This window comes from Lytechinus variegatus, chromosome 6 (genome assembly GCF_018143015.1).
Source record: "Lytechinus variegatus isolate NC3 chromosome 6, Lvar_3.0, whole genome shotgun sequence".
NCBI lineage: Eukaryota > Metazoa > Echinodermata > Echinoidea > Temnopleuroida > Toxopneustidae > Lytechinus > Lytechinus variegatus.
The window spans coordinates 32,737,879-32,758,297 of record NC_054745.1 but is presented as its reverse complement, the minus strand read 5'-3'; the positions used below and the strand labels follow the sequence as shown (position 1 = coordinate 32,758,297).

The 20,419-nt window shown below is 37.7% G+C and overlaps 1 protein-coding gene across 1 annotated transcript; it reads left to right on the top strand.

Annotated features, from left to right (window-relative positions):
- Positions 1-12,511: 12,511 nt before the first annotated feature.
- On the top strand, positions 12,512-17,485 carry LOC121417722 (protein NLRC5-like). The gene is made up of 3 exons (XM_041611456.1): positions 12,512-12,815; positions 14,994-16,561; positions 16,943-17,485. Exons 1-3 carry the CDS (start codon positions 12,512-12,514, stop codon positions 17,483-17,485), a joined length of 2,415 nt encoding a protein of 804 aa, XP_041467390.1.
- Positions 17,486-20,419: the final 2,934 nt, after the last annotated feature.

Below are 20,419 nucleotides of genomic sequence, written 5' to 3'. Positions count from 1 at the left end.
ATTCAAAATCCGTTTCTGAAACAGTCGTGAAAAACACGTCTGTTCATGGGCATACGGATTGTGAAACTCACCTTTCAAAGAAATCAATGCGCTGAAGATGGAGGAAGCGCACTGTAAAAGACGCATCTAAAGACGCGTTGCCATGACTGCAAGATGACAATGGCGAATCTCCGGCTCCAAAACAGGAAAATCTGAAAAGGGCCTCACCGCCAACAGTCGAAGTTTAGCAGTAAAAAAGTACTTGAGTAAAATAGAAACAGTCTGCTTCGGCATATGGAATAAAATAATCATAAAAGGTATAGTAAATGCCGTAGAAATAAAATCATAGATTTTAAAAGGAGCATAGCTCTAAAAAATGAAAGGTAAAGTCACACTCTTCGTCAGTGCCCATGATGTGACAAAAAAGAGAATTCAAAATCCGTTTCTGAAACAGTCGTGAAAAACACGTCTGTTCATGGGCATACGGATTGTGAAACTCACCTTTCAAAGAAATCAATGCGCTGAAGATGGAGGAAGCGCACTGTAAAAGACGCATCTAAAGACGCGTTGCCATGACTGCAAGATGACAATGGCGAATCTCCGGCTCCAAAACAGGAAAATCTGAAAAGGGCCTCACCGCCAACAGTCGAAGTTTAGCAGTAAAAAAGTACCTGAGTAAAATAGAAACAGTCTGCTTCGGCATATGGAATAAAATAATCATAAAAGGTATAGTAAATGCCGTAGAAATAAAATCATAGATTTTAAAAGGAGCATAGCTCTCAAAAATGAAAGGTAAAGTCACACTCTTCGTCAGTGCCCATGATGTGACAAAAAAGAGAATTCAAAATCCGTTGCTGAAACAGTCGTGAAAAACACGTCTGTTCATGGGCATACGGATTGTGAAACTCACCTTTCAAAGAAATCAATGCGCTGAAGATGGAGGAAGCGCACTGTAAAAGACGCATCTAAAGACGCGTTGCCATGACTGCAAGATGACAATGGCGAATCTCCGGCTCCAAAACAGGAAAATCTGAAAAGGGCCTCACCGCCAACAGTCGAAGTTTAGCAGTAAAAAAGTACCTGAGTAAAATAGAAATAGTCTGCTTCGGCATATGGAATAAAATAATCATAAAAGGTATAGTAAATGCCGTAGAAATAAAATCATAGATTTTAAAAGGAGCATAGCTCTCAAAAATGAAAGGTAAAGTCACACTCTTCGTCAGTGCCCATGATGTGACAAAAAAGAGAATTCAAAATCCGTTTCTGAAACAGTCGTGAAAAACACGTCTGTTCATGGGCATACGGATTGTGAAACTCACCTTTCAAAGAAATCAATGCGCTGAAGATGGAGGAAGCGCACTGTAAAAGACGCATCTAAAGACGCGTTGCCATGACTGCAAGATGACAATGGCGAATCTCCGGCTCCAAAACAGGAAAATCTGAAAAGGGCCTCACCGCCAACAGTCGAAGTTTAGCAGTAAAAAAGTACCTGAGTAAAATAGAAACAGTCTGCTTCGGCATATGGAATAAAATAATCATAAAAGGTATAGTAAATGCCGTAGAAATAAAATCATAGATTTTAAAAGGAGCATAGCTCTAAAAAATGAAAGGTAAAGTCACACTCTTCGTCAGTGCCCATGATGTGACAAAAAAGAGAATTCAAAATCCGTTTCTGAAACAGTCGTGAAAAACACGTCTGTTCATGGGCATACGGATTGAGAAACTCACCTTTCAAAGAAATCAATGCGCTGAAGATGGAGGAAGCGCACTGTAAAAGACGCATCTAAAGACGCGTTGCCATGACTGCAAGATGACAATGGCGAATCTCCGGCTCCAAAACAGGAAAATCTGAAAAGGGCCTCACCGCCAACAGTCGAAGTTTAGCAGTAAAAAAGTACCTGAGTAAAATAGAAACAGTCTGCTTCGGCATATGGAATAAAATAATCATAAAAGGTATAGTAAATGCCGTAGAAATAAAATCATAGATTTTAAAAGGAGCATAGCTCTCAAAAATGAAAGGTAAAGTCACACTCTTCGTCAGTGCCCATGATGTGACAAAAAAGAGAATTCAAAATCCGTTTCTGAAACAGTCGTGAAAAACACGTCTGTTCATGGGCATACGGATTGAGAAACTCACCTTTCAAAGAAATCAATGCGCTGAAGATGGAGGAAGCGCACTGTAAAAGACGCATCTAAAGACGCGTTGCCATGACTGCAAGATGACAATGGCGAATCTCCGGCTCCAAAACAGGAAAATCTGAAAAGGGCCTCACCGCCAACAGTCGAAGTTTAGCAGTAAAAAAGTACTTGAGTAAAATAGAAACAGTCTGCTTCGGCATATGGAATAAAATAATCATAAAAGGTATAGTAAATGCCGTAGAAATAAAATCATAGATTTTAAAAGGAGCATAGCTCTCAAAAATGAAAGGTAAAGTCACACTCTTCGTCAGTGCCCATGATGTGACAAAAAAGAGAATTCAAAATCCGTTTCTGAAACAGTCGTGAAAAACACGTCTGTTCATGGGCATACGGATTGAGAAACTCACCTTTCAAAGAAATCAATGCGCTGAAGATGGAGGAAGCGCACTGTAAAAGACGCATCTAAAGACGCGTTGCCATGACTGCAAGATGACAATGGCGAATCTCCGGCTCCAAAACAGGAAAATCTGAAAAGGGCCTCACCGCCAACAGTCGAAGTTTAGCAGTAAAAAAGTACCTGAGTAAAATAGAAATAGTCTGCTTCGGCATATGGAATAAAATAATCATAAAAGGTATAGTAAATGCCGTAGAAATAAAATCATAGATTTTAAAAGGAGCATAGCTCTAAAAAATGAAAGGTAAAGTCACACTCTTCGTCAGTGCCCATGATGTGACAAAAAAGAGAATTCAAAATCCGTTTCTGAAACAGTCGTGAAAAACACGTCTGTTCATGGGCATACGGATTGAGAAACTCACCTTTCAAAGAAATCAATGCGCTGAAGATGGAGGAAGCGCACTGTAAAAGACGCATCTAAAGACGCGTTGCCATGACTGCAAGATGACAATGGCGAATCTCCGGCTCCAAAACAGGAAAATCTGAAAAGGGCCTCACCGCCAACAGTCGAAGTTTAGCAGTAAAAAAGTACTTGAGTAAAATAGAAACAGTCTGCTTCGGCATATGGAATAAAATAATCATAAAAGGTATAGTAAATGCCGTAGAAATAAAATCATAGATTTTAAAAGGAGCATAGCTCTCAAAAATGAAAGGTAAAGTCACACTCTTCGTCAGTGCCCATGATGTGACAAAAAAGAGAATTCAAAATCCGTTTCTGAAACAGTCGTGAAAAACACGTCTGTTCATGGGCATACGGATTGAGAAACTCACCTTTCAAAGAAATCAATGCGCTGAAGATGGAGGAAGCGCACTGTAAAAGACGCATCTAAAGACGCGTTGCCATGACTGCAAGATGACAATGGCGAATCTCCGGCTCCAAAACAGGAAAATCTGAAAAGGGCCTCACCGCCAACAGTCGAAGTTTAGCAGTAAAAAAGTACCTGAGTAAAATAGAAATAGTCTGCTTCGGCATATGGAATAAAATAATCATAAAAGGTATAGTAAATGCCGTAGAAATAAAATCATAGATTTTAAAAGGAGCATAGCTCTCAAAAATGAAAGGTAAAGTCACACTCTTCGTCAGTGCCCATGATGTGACAAAAAAGAGAATTCAAAATCCGTTTCTGAAACAGTCGTGAAAAACACGTCTGTTCATGGGCATACGGATTGAGAAACTCACCTTTCAAAGAAATCAATGCGCTGAAGATGGAGGAAGCGCACTGTAAAAGACGCATCTAAAGACGCGTTGCCATGACTGCAAGATGACAATGGCGAATCTCCGGCTCCAAAACAGGAAAATCTGAAAAGGGCCTCACCGCCAACAGTCGAAGTTTAGCAGTAAAAAAGTACCTGAGTAAAATAGAAACAGTCTGCTTCGGCATATGGAATAAAATAATCATAAAAGGTATAGTAAATGCCGTAGAAATAAAATTATAGATTTTAAAAGGAGCATAGCTCTCAAAAATGAAAGGTAAAGTCACACTCTTCGTCAGTGCCCATGATGTGACAAAAAAGAGAATTCAAAATCCGTTTCTGAAACAGTCGTGAAAAACACGTCTGTTCATGGGCATACGGATTGAGAAACTCACCTTTCAAAGAAATCAATGCGCTGAAGATGGAGGAAGCGCACTGTAAAAGACGCATCTAAAGACGCGTTGCCATGACTGCAAGATGACAATGGCGAATCTCCGGCTCTATATATGTATACATGAATGAAATAAATAATGAAAAATAGTTAAATAATGCTCAAATATTCCACTTCAACTGGTACACACTTCGTTATTTCATCGTGTTTATATTTATATCAACAATGATAATAATAGATGTTATAGTATCAATGATGACAATAATGATAATGATACCAATATTGATAATAGTCATATAAATAGAGCCATCGATCTAGAAATAATCTATTCTAAGGCGTTTTGATATTACCTCGGCTAAAGCTCGAGTTGCCCTTTTATCTCTGAGGCATGCATACAGTAAATTGATAATTCCTTTCAAGTAACCTTTCATGTCACCTGGAATGAGCGTAGCACAATGCGGGTAATTTAACGTTGAAGGAAAAGAAGTCATGGCTGGGATATGAACCCACGTCCCTATGATTGAAATGCGAGAGTCGTTACCACTAGACCATGAACTTGAATAATCACATGCCCGGGGACGTTGGCAAAACTAAAGTTAATCTTAATTAGTTGTGTTACGGTTGTATAGCAGGTAAATGCTGTTTGTTTCGTTAATGTTCGTAAACCTTGCAGGAATGCATCGTCAATGGGGTTCGAAGCCTCCGTGGAATGTAATTACAAGTGCATTGGTGCATTGGAGCGCGGAAAGAATGGATAACGCGCTGTAAGGATACGTTGGGTGTATCATTCTAGCTTGTTCTCTTCGTTACGACAAACTTACAGAATTACAAATCTGCAAAGTGAAAGTATTCAAATCATTACAGTGCATAATCTGATAATCAAATTTAAAGGGAGGTTTTTCCCAGACTCTTTTGCTCATCGAGTTTTATCTCTGTTTTTTTTCAACTGGTTTGACTTGTCGCATAATATAGGGTGAGAGGTCGATTCATGCGTCACTATTACTCTACAAGAAACGGTGTATATGTAATGTCATAGATTCATAATTGGAACCTTTCGCAATCCTCACGGACGCTAGTATTAGGGTCCCCTAACACAAAAGTTAACGCTTAATCATACACTTGATTTTAATATTGATTGATTGATATCAAACGTAGAAAAGTGCTCTACGATCAATGCTAAGCTTTGTGTAACAGGGGGGGGGGGGGGTGCAGGCCCTACAAATCTGCTTTTCGTGTGCAAAATCCATTTCCGCGACACCCGCACCATACATGCATGTATATTACGGCTGATGGCTGGAGATATTCAAAATGCAGGACCTAAAATAGATTATGACATGGATAAGAAAGTGTTTTTTTAAAACAAATCGAGAACATATTGAGTGAGGAAAAACTTGCTGAATGAAGGCTTAAATATAGATCATTACAGTCCATCGAATCGATATTACATTTAATGTGGATTATTGGTGGATCACTGGCAATTGATTTCATGGATCAGATCAACCTCTCCAGCCGAACATTTCGCATGCGTTGATATGTACACATCATATGCAATACCTTTGAACTCGTTTCCTTTTGTTTCTTTGTTTCTTTTGTTTACTCCTTATACACAAACGATATGCCTCTCGCACACGATGTGAGGGGCATTATGTTTTACATTCCCCAGAAATGGGGATTAGATTCAAATTCCGGGGGGACCACTTCCATTGATGAGTGGATACCAGGCACGACCATGGGGTTTCGAAAAGTACCCTAAGCAAGGGAAGCAATTCTTTTTCAGATTATGAAAATGCATCTCTTAACAAGTATTTGGCTTGTGAAACCCTACAAGTATTGGATATAATCCTTTTTTTAAGCATTTTAAACATCGTTTTGACACCCTTATAACGTTACATAGGCCTATATACGTAACGTACCTGCCCACTCTGTCCCCTTTTACGGGTGGTCGCTACTGGTATCCACTAATCAATGGAAGTGGGCCCCCGGGCGGCCTCTCGAGCTCTAGGAGGAGTCAAATGTGGCTTTGGAAAGTCGTCCTCAATCGGATAAATCGCTGTTACCATAGTAGCAACCAGAATTTTGCACACGAAACGCATATTGAATGTTTCCGTCGCAGATGCGAAACGAAAAAAAAAATCTCATGTCACACAATTTGCATTGCAGGACTGAGTTTTACGACCATGATGACGGGCCCAAAAAGTCCCTTCCAAAGTCAACTACCGTTGTAAATAAGCGGCCGCGTCCTCAAACGAAAGGACGGGAATATCTATTAAGAACGGAGATCTGCATGTTTGATATTTGTTTTATCATATATAATAAAAACGGTCGGTCGGCTCCTAGTCGTCGGGCAAGCTATAGTATATCCATGTATTGTGGTTAGAAAGAGTCTCTTTTATGTATTACTAAACGAATGAATGAATGAATAAAAGAAAGAATGAATGGATTTAGGATGTGAGAATTTCACAGAAATTATAGAACAGACGCGTTGATATCCACCCAAAGAAGTAGCCCCCCACCCCAGAGAAAAAAAACGGGAAAAATATACAAGTACATTTCTTTTTCGAAACTCGACCTATTTTACGAGTTGAAAGCTATTAATTAAACAGTATCTAAATTATGATAAAATCCCCCCCCCCCCCCCTTATGGAATTCACCCCAAATATTTTTTTGCGATAAATCTGTAACTGGAAAAAGCCAAGGCCACGTTGTTCCATGACTTATTACTTTCAAGTAACGCACAGCTTTTGAGATATATATATATATATATATAATATATATATATATATATATATATATATATATATATATATATATATATATATATATATATATATATATACAGTGCGTCCCAGAAAAAACGAAACCGAGATTTAGCGATCATTTATCATAACTTAATCATAAATAGAATAGACAAATGACCTACCAATTTAAAGCTTAGAATCTCCTCTTTCATCTGATATTACTTAGATTATTTCTTATTCACGCATGAGTGAGCAAAAACAATTTGAAGAAAGAATACCAAAAACTCATTTGGCGGGGGGTATCTGGGTTTCAAAAGGAAAACCACATTTCTGAAAAGTTCAATATCTGCTCTTTAATTTGGTACCTAAATTACAAAAAATGGTCAAGAAATAACAAAGTTCTGGTCATTTGAAATAAGGCTTGAATTTCAATAATTTCATAAAATGAAGAGGTTCTCCAGGCTGGCTTTCAAACTCACTCGACACTCCGTTTTGTTGACGATCAGCCATGCATTAAATCTTTTGTTCACCATGCGAAAGCTTCTGTGGGAAATCGGTGAAAACACGTTTATCTCATGAAATTATGGAAATACAAGCCTTATTTCAAATGACCACAATTTTTTTATTTCTTGACCATTTTCTGTAATTGAGGTACCAAAATAAAGAGCAGATATTGAACTTTTCAGAAATGTGGTTTTCTTTTTGAAACCCAGATACCCCCGCCAAATGAGTTTTTGGTATCCTTTCTTCAAATTGTTTTTGCTCACTCATGCGTGAATAAGAAATAATCTAAGTAATATCAGATGAAAGAGGAGATTCTAAGCTTTAAATTGGTAGGTCATTTGTCTATTCTATTTATGATTAAGTTATGATAAATGATCGCTAAATCACGGTTTCGTTTATTCTGGGACGCACTGTATATATATATATATATATATATAACATAATTGTGTATGATATATATATATATGGGGTCGGTACATACTCGGACCACGGGACATCTCGGACCGCGGCCGAGTTGTCCCACCCATTACGAGATTTTTTTTCACAAATTTGCGTCTATTTTTCCGTGATTTCGAAATTTGTTTTAAAGAATTTCTTGAGATATGGTCTGATGGTAATGTTCTTCACTTTCTATTACTTTTTTTTTCGCTGAAATAACAAAAGTGTAATTTTAGGCGTTTTTTCGACAGCTCGCGATTCCCATAAGCGCGTGCTCGGCTCGGCCCCGCTCAATAACTGACTTGATTTTGTGATCATTTCTCCTCAAAGTCCCACTTTTTTCGAAGAAGATAGACTTTGTTGTATTCCGTTACCTCCATTTTCCCATCACAAGGATAAAATTTGGTGCATTTGCACGATTTTGTTTTTCACCCTTTTCTCTCTGGTCGCAAGAAGCGAACAACCGATGAACGGTCCGCTGCTCTTCATCGTAATTCTCCGTAGCTCGCCCGCCTAAACTGGCGGGGTGGAATTCAGCCCAAATCCACAATGGAAGTGGGCGTGCACAGTCAAAGAGCTGAGCTTGACTAAGTGAGAGAGAGTGAACTAGAGTTTGAAACTTGGCAGTGTCGTATGGATATATAGGCTCTGTCTTTTTGATATTTTTCAATTTTTCTGTATTGATTTTCCCTGGTTTCGAGCTCTAAGATTGTAATGATATAATATGCTTCAATTTCTTTGACTGAGTGTGACTGTGGTGTGGATGTTTGAGTCGCTCAAAATATTTTTAAGGTGGGTGGGGGCTCGGGGTGATTTCACTCTTGCCCCCGAAATGCGAAAAATAGATTCGGGGTGTGTTACACCCACAAATGTAATAATCGCCCACAAATGTAATAACGCCCACAAATGTAATAACACTTTACCCACAAATGTAATAACGCCCACAAATGTAATAACACTTTACCCACAAATGTAATAATTTTTGATCGCCCACAAATGTAATAACACTTTACCCACAAATGTAATAACGCCCACAAATGTAATAACACTTTACCCACAAATGTAATAATGCACTTTACCCACAAATGTAGTAATGACTTTACCTAAAAATGTAATAAATTTGAAGTGATTTTTGGCGAATTCGTTCTAAACTAATATCCTATAGTAATGCGTTCATATAGCACAAAAGTTCAAAGTCTTTTTTCCAGACCCGGTTAATGAAATATTACAGTACAAGTCCAAGTCTTTTTCCAGACCCGGTTTTTCAAAATTATAATATACGTCCAAAGTCTTTTTTCCAGACCCGGTTAATTCAAAAATTATAATGCAAGTCCAAAGTCTTTTTTTCAGACCCGGTCGTTAGTTATAGTTATAATATACGTCGGTGAGGGGTAAAGACAACACTCTAAGCCCAAGCATTTTAAGTGGGTTTAATTTTGAAGATTGGTCTCAGCTGTCATTTTTTTTCAATATTTTTTTATCTTTTAAATAACCGGGTCCAGATGAAAGACTAAGCATAATACTCGTGTTATTCCACAAGAATAAGAATATGAGTCTTTTGTTTTTAGGATTGTTTAAATCATTTTTAAATCACCGGGTCTGGAATAAAGACAACGCTCTAAACGTGTGCTTTTCTACATACATGGTCTTAATTTGGAGGATTGTTGGTTCTTAGATTCGTTGTTGGGGGTTGAGTTTTATTGATTTTTTTTATTCCTGAAATGATTGTTTCTGGAGGAAAGTCGATCTTCGACAATCGGTCTTCATGTTGTTCCACAGTAATTAGATTATTGGGTATTCGTTTTAGAATATTTGTAAAAACTATTTTATTTTTCAAATAGTAACCAAGTCTGGAGAAAGGATGTCTGCTTTAACCACGCGTTATTACAATGTTTTGTAGGGGTAGTAGTATTATTTAAAAAAAGACATATTTTTACTGGGTGAAACTTTGGAAATTTGGTCTTAGATTCGAAGTTTTTCAGTTACTTTTTTTTAATAGCCGGGTCTGGAGGAAAGAGTATGTTTTAAAACTCATGTTATTCCACGAGAATAAGAATATAAGGTCTTATGTTACAAGATTTTTTTCCTGACTGTTTTAGGTCTGGAATAAAGACAACACTCTAAAGCTCTTTTAAAACAGGTTCTTAGGTTGAAGGTTTGTTTGGTCTTAAACTTTGATTTTTTTTCTAATTCTTACTATTAGCGTTCTTTAAAGAAAAAAATGGTCGGGCTGAAAGACTACGCTATATATCCAGAATTAATAAGATTATGGGGTCTTTATACTGTTTTTAAACTGTTATTCATAGTGTTTAAATAACAGGTAACCGGGTCTGGAGAAAAAACTACGCTTAATTCTCAATTTACTCTTAGTGCATATATTCACAATATACACCGTATAAGTTGAAACAACAACAAAGACATTAATTCCACCAGTTTTTAATTAACTGGGTATGGAGAAAAGACTAAGCTCGATTTCCATTTTTTCCACAGGAATATTATTATCGTATCTTAGTTTGAACTTATATTATAAATTTTGAAATAACTGGGTCAGGAAAAAGACTTTGGACTTATTAAAATTCTTGAAACAACCGGGTCTGGAAAAAAGACTTTGGATTTATATTATAATTTTTGAAACAACCGGGTCTGGAAAAAAGACTGGACTTATATCACAATTTTTTTAAACAACCGGGTCTGGAAAAAAAGACTTTATATTTTATATTAAAATTTTCGAAACAACCGGGTCTGGAAGAAAGACTTTGGACTTGTACTTTGATGTTTTATTAACCCGGTCTTAAAAAAGACTGCACTTTTGTGCTATATGAACGCTTTACTATAGGATTTCAGTTTAGAACGGATTCGCCAAAAATCCCTTCAAATTTATTACATTTGTGGGTAAAGTCATTATTACATTTGTGGGCGATCAAAAATTATTACATTTGTGGGTAAAGTGTTATTACATTTGTGGGCGTTATTACATTTGTGGGTAAAGTGTTATTACATTTGTGGGCGTTATTACATTTGTGGGTGCAACAGGGTGTAGCTGTGTGGGCATGACGGGCTGAGGCTAGCCATCAATATTTTTTTTTTTGGGGGGGGTTAATTTTTCACTTTAAATTGATTATTTTTAGGCCTATTTGTTTACATTTTATGTTTTATATTGAATTTCCGTATAGAGTTGAGTTTTAAGTTGCAATAATCAATATACTTTAATTTCTTTTTTCTTTGAGTGTGATTGTCTTGTGCATGTTTGAGTCGAACCAAAAATACTTTTACGTGGGTGGGGGCTCGGGGCGATTTCACTCCTGCCCCCGAAATGCAAAAAAAAATTTAGGTGTATCTTTGTGGGCATGCCAATTTTATTTTAATTTTTATATTGAGTTTCCCTTGTGTAGAGAGCCAAGTTTTGGATAGGGTAAAAGGGACAACGATGTGAGGGACTGCGATGATGGCATACCGGTGATAACGAGGGGTGGGCCTTGATGATGAGAGAGACGAGAAGGTGAGAGATGGTGATGATAAGAGGGATGAGGATCTTTAATGACTCTTGATGAGGGGGGGGGGGTGAGAGGGACGAAGGAAAAGAGATGGAGATGAAGGATGTGAGGGATGGCGATGATAAGGGGTGGGTCTTGATGATGAGAGGAAAGAGGAGGTGCATGAGGGATAAAAATAAGAGAGATGATGATGATGACTCTTGATAAGAGGGGTGCATGGAGATGGTGAGAAGGACGAGGATGTGAGGGTTGATTATGGGAGGTAATCGGGGGTTGGTAGGGGGACGTGTCTCCCTACCTAAAAATAGGGGGACACAATATCAAATGTACACCATATTTCTTTTTGCGTGCATTGCATTTTCCCATCCCAAGATAACCAAAGTACATGTACATGCACATGTAAACATAATGCAATGTACGTGCCCTAGGGTTCCCTAGGGTAAGTGCGGACACGGCAAATATTAAATGGCACGCAGGAAACCGCGGGCCCGTCTAAACGCCCTAGTCTGCTCCCCTTGAATACCCTCGGTTAGACGCGAAAGCCCCCTAGGGTGTTTGCGTGCTCGGGCGTGACGTTTCCTGCAGCCCACACTGTATATCAATAAAATAAATACAAGTAAATAAATAAGTTAGTTATCTGCGAAGGGGTTTTGATAATAATTACAAATACAGATTAACAGGGGTCGTAGGTTGTTATTTTATTCCCATTTACTACCTTTTATTTAAATATGTCATTTCTTTTTGCATGCATTGCATTTTTTCTTTACCTTGGGGTTGTTGACATGCACATTTGGAGAGCAATGGAAACGCCCCTTTTGTGATAATTGAATCAAGCAATTAAAACGCATTGTTTTGGAACTGCCCTGTATTTTGAAAATCATATATCATATCATAAATTGACAATTGTAAAACATTTTAGTTCGGGATATTACATAATGAATTTCAAATTCCTCACGGGAAAGCTTAGTTCTTTTGTTTTTTCCCATGTTTTCTTTATGCTCCTTTTGCTTGTCATGCAGAAGATTATACATAGGAATGTGTATTCAAAAATAGTCATATCCCATTTTCTTTCAGTTTAAGCAGTGGCCAAGTTTGTTTCTCCCTGATATAGGGATATAAGTCTTGTAATGTATCAATGGCAGATAAAATAATTGAAATTGTATCTTTTTTCGTAGGGATGATGGCGACTCATGGTGGAATTACCGATGATCTTCTCTCAAGGTTGGCTGAAGACATCGAGACGGATGAGCAGATGGAGGCCTTAGGACGATCACTTGGATTAAGCCATCCAGCTATCAGAAGATACACAGAGACCAACAGACTAGAAGGACGGGTCACGTGCAGGGGAACACGTGACATGCTGTTTGACTGGAGACAGACCGTGGTGCCTGCCGACCAGCATCCTAGGCTGAAACAAGCTCTCATTGATGCTCATCTAGTCATGCTTGCTGAAACTCATCTCGAGGGGGCTTCAAGTACTCCAGGTACAGATCTATCATTGAAATAGTTTCTATACCTTCTTTTTATCAACACAACTTCCGATATCCAATTGGTATCGTCTGATCGAATTAGGTATATCTAGGAAGTGTAGCAAGAGACAAGTCCCCTGGGGCCACTTACATTGACAAGTGGATACCATGCGCGACCAAAAAACACGTAAAAAGGATGTCTTTTTCAAGATGGGGCACGTTACGTACGTACATGTAACGTGATAAGGGTGTCAAAAAAAATGAAAAAAAGTATCTATTTCGCTAGGAATGTTACGTGTTCAGGGTCAAATTTCCCAAGCCAGGACTTGTTAATGGGGGCATTTTTAAAATGTGGAAATTAAGTGTTTAGGGTGCTTTTCGTCAATGGAAGTGCCCCCCATCCCCGAGGACAAGTCAGAAGTTAATAGGGAGTTTTCGAATGTCTTCCACTTGGACGTAGTACTCGTTGATCAGAAGTAAACTCAACGCAATGACCACTCATGTTCATCCACTGTTGAAATACGTTTCGCTGTTTATAGAATGAATAGCATTAGTAATCTATCAAGAGGGGAGAAATCGTGAATAACATGAAAATAATACGAAATGATTTGGCGACTTCATTACAACGTGCAGCACCAGAACGAGAATTGCATGGCACATACCCGTATCTTTATTCAGTCCTCTCTACTACCCTTTCTATTTTCTTCTTTTCCCATTTTCGAGTTCACTACTTCATCAATGACCCGACGACGCGACGTCGTTTCTGCTATTCTACCATGTATGATGCTATATAGAACATGATACTTATTTGCCTTATTTACAAAGTGTTCGCTGTTATGATTATCATGGATATCCTCCTCATAGTGTCATTAAGGTAATTGAAGTAACTTTACAACTCCTTACTCTAAGCTAATCTTAAAACCCTACATCCTTATCCTATCCTACACCTATATACCGATTCCTGTCATTGACTTGTATATATTGATCGAGTTTACAACACTTGACAAATTATGGTTAACAATTATTCAACCCTAAAATATTTTTTTTGCTATAATTAGATGTAATGATGATTAATAATATGCTAAATTAACTATATATTTTTCTGAAACTTTTCTGGATGAATCACTGCGTAAACACAAACACAATAATTATCACAGCCATATGAGCTAGAATTTTGGCCATTTATTTAAGTAAATTTAAGTAATGAATATTCATGAGTAACTAATATTCTCTGCATTTTCCCGATATTACCTAATTCAATTTACCCAATATTAATGAGTTCCACATTGGTTGGAGGTCTCGTTTACATCTGGGTCATATCTCGGCCCCATGTGGGTTCAAGTATATGTTTTTATCTCGGTTCCATTATGGGACCCAGATATCCCAGATAAGAACCATATGTGATCCAGATACTTTGCTGTCTGGAACTAGAAGCGTTTCAACATTACCCACCCACCTCCCCCTCCCCTTATCAACCTGTTGTAACTCGGTAAAATGTGGGCTTCATCAGGGTGATAATTTTTTTTAACAGAAGATTTCGCTGGGATTGCTGTACGATTATAATTACTCAAGTTTACAAGGTTATAACAAATGGAAACCATTTAACATTACCCATATCGCCTTTAATCACCATGTTGTAACTCGGTGATATGTCGGTTTTATAGAGGTACGCCTATAGCAGTATTTTTTCTGGAGAGAAATTTGGGCTGGGATACTGTTATTAATTAAGTTTGCAATGTTATAACCAATCAAGCCATTCATTATTACCATATTACCCCTCATCACCCATTTATAAAACGGTAACAGTAATTTTTTGGACTTTGAACATTTCGCTGGGATTGATGTAAGATTACTGTTATTATTAAAATTTGCAATGTTATAACATATCAAAGTCATTCAACATTACCCTATTTACCCATATTCACCCTGTTGTAATTAGGTAACTGTCGGTTTCACAGCTAGCAACATGAATTATAATTTCGGTATTAGTAATAACGGTAATTTTTTGTATTACTCAAATTTCCGGGTCATATTACCGGTAATATCCGGTAAAATTGGTAATCGGTAAAAAAAAATGCCCAGTGGGTATCAATTTAGTTATGTCCATTGAAGACAAGCTCCGAGATTACAGATGTACTTACCTGACGTGTTTTTCTTAATAAACATATCGCGTTATCTTGTATTTTCCTTCAGATATATTCGGCAAGAAGATCTCGGAATCACTGACTGTGGGACAATGTCGTGATAAGCTGAGACACAGGTACCTCGATAAACTGTGCAAAATTCAACTGAAGCCATGGGATAAATCAAATTACGCTGAGCTCAAAGATTTGCATACGGTCGTAACAATGATGAGGAAAGACTCGAGTGGAAAAGATACCAAAAATAAAGAAGAGTTGGAAGGCTCTGTCGATAAGATATTCTCAACCAAAGTAAATGGGAGACTACCATCTCGAATCCTTATATCTGCTCCAGCTGGAGTAGGGAAGACAACAGCTGTTGCAAAGATAGCATATGACTGGGCTGAAGAAAAAAGGGAATCGGCATTGGAACACTTGCCACTTCTTTTTGTTGTTAAATTTCGTAACACAAGCCACAGGACATCGATCGGAGAGGCAATCAAAACTCAGCTTTTAAGCGATGTTGATGACCTCACACCAGAAGGAATTGAGAGTTTCATCCGTAGAAATCAAGGGATCTGTCACATCATATTAGACGGGCTGGATGAATATGCTGGCATTTCTTCAACGAGCAACATTGTCAGTGTCATTCGAAGCGAGGAGTTTCCAGAAAGTCGGATCCTTGTAACAACACGGCCTCATCTCGAAAGCTACTTCAATCAAGATTACCTTCCAAGGGTGTACACAAAAATGTGGATCGAAGGTTTTTCGATGGAGAGTTCCAGAGAGTACATCGACAGATTCTTCACACGGTCTTTGAGTGATGAAAAGGGGGGTAAGCTGAAAGAATACCTCAACGACCAACCACTCATCGATGAACTTGTTAAAACACCTCTCTTTTGTCTTATGATATGTCACCTGTGGAGTGAAGATCAACTAGGCAGTTATGTCAGTACCCAAACAGATTTGTTTGACAGCGTGAATAAATTCTTAATGCACCATGCAAATGCTCGCTCAGGGTTAACATTTACTCAGGAAAAATTAAAAGGAATAGTTAACAAAATTGGGAAAGTTGCGCTCTACGGTCTACTCGATGATGCAAAAAAACTAATCTTCACGCCCCAAGATTTCCGTAGAGTTCCTCGTATCCTTGATAAAGCGTGCGATCTCGGAATAATATCCAAGACGACAGTGCCAATCACAAACCTTCCTCAGTCGGACCAGACCACTTCCACTCAAATTGAATTTTATCACAAATTAGCACAAGAACATTCGGCGGGAAAATTCATTGCTAGTGTAACATGGCGCATACTGTTCTGGTTAAGAGTATCTAAGTTGGACCGAATATTGTGGAAGATTAATTCAAACATCGAAGACTATGAGCAACTCATCCGATTTACTGCTGGCATAGACAGACATTTAGGAATACGAATAATGGAGGCACTCCTAAGAAACGAGCATTTGGAAGAGAACGAACGGTATCGCATTCTACTTGACTGTTCATCAGAGTCCAAGGATAGTGGAGGAGACATGTCTTCGTTGGTTCAAAGATGCGTCACTGCACAGAGTATCATTCTAAGGTCACCAACTATGTTTACTGTCGTTGGGCTTGAAAAGCTTCCAAAGCAACTGCAACTTCAGGTATCTTAAGCCAAAATGCACACTCCTCTTTGCAGCAAAGAAAAACAAATCTGAATGTCATTTAATTTCACATTTCCTTTTCCCTTAACTCTTAGCACGCTGAATATGTTTTGTGGGAATAATAATGATATTGTTCCCATGTTATTTTCTTTAATTTAAAACTTTCATATTGCACCATTGATAGTTATTATTATCATATAGATATCATGCAAGAAGTATTGCCTTTTATTATCTCGTCTAATTTGAAAGTAGGAGAGAAAACTAATCATTGGAATTGTTGAATTTAATAATACGAATTCGCAAGATTGCAGCATCATGGCACAAAGGGTTAATACTACCATGTTCATCATGTATGTTCTTCTCACTCTCCCCTGATACTAGGTAAGAACAATGAGGTTCGTGGAGTCTGTGCTTACGGCTGACGTGACCAGACGAATGTGGTCCTGTCTCAAATTATTCCCCAGTTTAAATACCATAAACATCACAGACTCTTCTCTTAGTTTCCCATCATCTCTTCCTAAGCTCTCGTCATTTACTAATCTGTCAGCCGATAAAATGACGCCTAGCTGTTACCAAAATGTACTCTCGTCTCTACCTAATGCAAGGGACCTTAATGTATCAATCGCTATCGAAGATACGAGCAACACTTTCGAGATAACAACCGATACCAAGCGTATGAAACAAATTGTATATCGTCAACACGATATCAACACGATCAATGTGACACTTCAACAATGCGTGTCACAGTCATTGGGTGAAGTCAATGACTTGGGATTGAAATCTGGAAGGCTAGCTCTTCTATTTGAAGATCATTCTCGGAATCAGCACCTACTATCTGTTTCAGGGGATATGGGCAGATACGGAGGCACCATGGTTGACCTGTTTGTCAAGACGACACAACGTACCTACATTCATTCTACGTAAGTAATTTTTCTCTCATTAAAGGAGAAATATATTGATTATGAATGTGGTCTTATTATATATCAATGGAAAGGTAATGATGTGGGGATCATCAGTGGGTCATTCAAAAATACCGAAAATAATACAAAAAGGTGAAAATCGCCGATTAAAAAACGCTAAAATGCCCCTCCGAAATATGCCTCGCATCGGTCTCTGAATTGACTGGAATTTGATGACGTCACTGTCTGTACGAGAGGCGTGATTGGCTCTCCAAAGTGAAGCTCCACTTGCATGCAAAACCTGTTGCGTGGGTACGTTTTCTCCACACTGTCACTGAATACTTCTATCACGAAATGAAAGAAAACCCAGAATTTTATCTAGATTTGGATTTTCAAATTGATGATTTTAAAGATGAAGAGAATGATGATGAAGTGAACAACACAGTGAGGTAGTTGGAGGTAAATAATGGGGGAACAATGCCGATGATTATGATGAAAATTCAACTTGCCTGACGATCACAAGTAAAGTCATGTACATGCCGATTCGCTACCAACTCATGCAGCTGCTGCTACAAGTGGTAGCTATACGTACACCGCGCGGGCCAAATTAAATCCATGAAAATGAATAACCACATCAGAGAGAGTCTATCATAAGAAGGAAAATAATGATATAACTGTACTTACAAACAAGTGAATAATCCGAATTAACCTGAAAGCAAATCAACTCAACGAATAGCAGCAGACGATATGCACCGACCATAAACTTCATGTGGCTGGGATAGATTGTCACTCGTTCTGTTAGATGTAATTTGTAACTCATTAATTTGACAAAATTACGAAACTCGGGGAATTATATATATATAAAAATATAGTAACATCTCTTATTATTTTTTGTATTACGATAAAACCTCTTTTGAAGGAAAACGTTGAGATAAACTAAAATTACTTTTAAATCCCCCCCCCAACATGCGTAGCTTGTATGTCATTGCAAACAAACCATCGCAAACATGCACGTATTCCTTCCTTGCTGATTGAGAGCTGTGCAACACGTGCATAGATCTATTCTCTCAGTCTCAGCCAAGGCGAGCAAACAATACGGCATGTGTTGTTGTGATGGTTTGTTTAAATGCTACGCATGATGGGATGATCTTTTACATCTAATTTTAATTTACCCCAACGTTTTCCTTCCAAACAGGTTTTATCATAATTCAAAAAATGATAAGAGATGTTACTATATTTTTATATAGAATAATAATTCCCCGAGTTTCGTAATTTTGCCAAATTAATGAGATAAAAGTTACATCTAACAGAACGAGTGACAATCTATCCAGTCACATGAAGTTTATCGTCAGTGTATATGCCATATCGTCTGGTACTATTCGTTGAGTTGATTTGCTTTCAGGTTCGGATTATTCACATGTTTGTAAGTACAGTTACATCATTTTCCTTCTTATGATAGACTGTCTGGATGTGGTTATTCATGTTCAGCATGAATTCAATTTGGCCCGCGCGGTGTAGCTAGCACTTCCAGCAGCATTAATTGGTAGCGAATCGGTATGTACATGACTTTACTTGTGATTGTGTTGCAAGTTGAATTTTCATCATCATCATCATCGGCGTAATTCCCCCAATTACCTCCAACTACGTCACTGTGTTGTTTCACTTCATCTCAAAATCATCAATTTGAAAATCCAAATCTAGATAAAATTCTGGGTTTTCTTTCGATCATTTCGGGATCGAAGTATTCAGTGACAATGTGGAGAAAATGTACCCTTGCAACAGGTTTTGCATGCAAGTGGAGCTTCACGTGGGAGAGCCAATCACGCCTCTCGTACAGACAGTGACGTCATAAAAAATCCCCAATTTCGCGGACGTAATTCTGCGTGTTTGAAGCATTCAGAGAGAGAACTTTAAACTATCAATTAACTGAGTTTCATCCGTCTCCATGATAAATGATGTACACCATCGTGTTCTCCTTATTTTCTCCTTTATTGTGATATATGATTCTCCAGTTTTACGATTTTCAATATATTTCTACTTTAACCATACCCCCTCTACTTTCTACCCCTCCCTTCCCTTATCCACATGTTATGCTCAATTCAGATCTTAATGTACTCCATGCATTACATGTGGCCAAAGTTAAGATGAAAAGGTGAGGAAGTTTTGATGGGTGTCGTGGACTCTATCTATGTATTCCTGTTAATTTGCTTTGTTTAATTATATATTCCTTTTGTTTTTTTTTTGTTCTTTAAACAGATATTTATATTGTCTTTGATAAAGTAGTGGTTTTATCATTCAAATATAATTATGAAGAGCTAACATACAAAAGGGACTAAATCCATTTGTTTATCATTAGGGCATTTTCTTGCATGTTCGTCACACTGATTATAGTCCAACTCCTAAAGTTTTCGGGAATTTTATGAAATATGGACGTGAAATTTACGTTTCCATGCAAAAGTAATACAATCTCTCTTTGCTCAATCTTTATAAAACGCTCCTTTCATTATTTCACCTAAATCAAAGTATTTCATTCCCTTAAAAATCATGATTTTACTTTTCAAAAATGCCAGTTAAAAATAATCCTGCAGACTGTTTATGTTTTATTTTAATATTTACATATTTTTGGAGTTAGTCCCTTTTGCATTAAAAGTCCAGAGTGGTAATAGGTCTCAAAAAGGTTTTATATTAATATAATATTTCATCTCTCTTTCCCTGCACTTCCTCTTGCCCTGTTTAAATATTAAGAAGGGTTTACTGGTCTGTTATTAGTTACATGTGTAGGTTTTGCCGGATATAGCAACAACTTCAACATTTTTGTTACCTATTTTGATGACTCTTGAACATAGTGTAAGAACTTCCCGAACGGAAACATAGATTTTGGTGAACTGAAAGGTAAACTCCATTAGAAACTCGTCCACTCACCACATTAGTCTGGCAGGTTAGTGAAATTATTTGAACA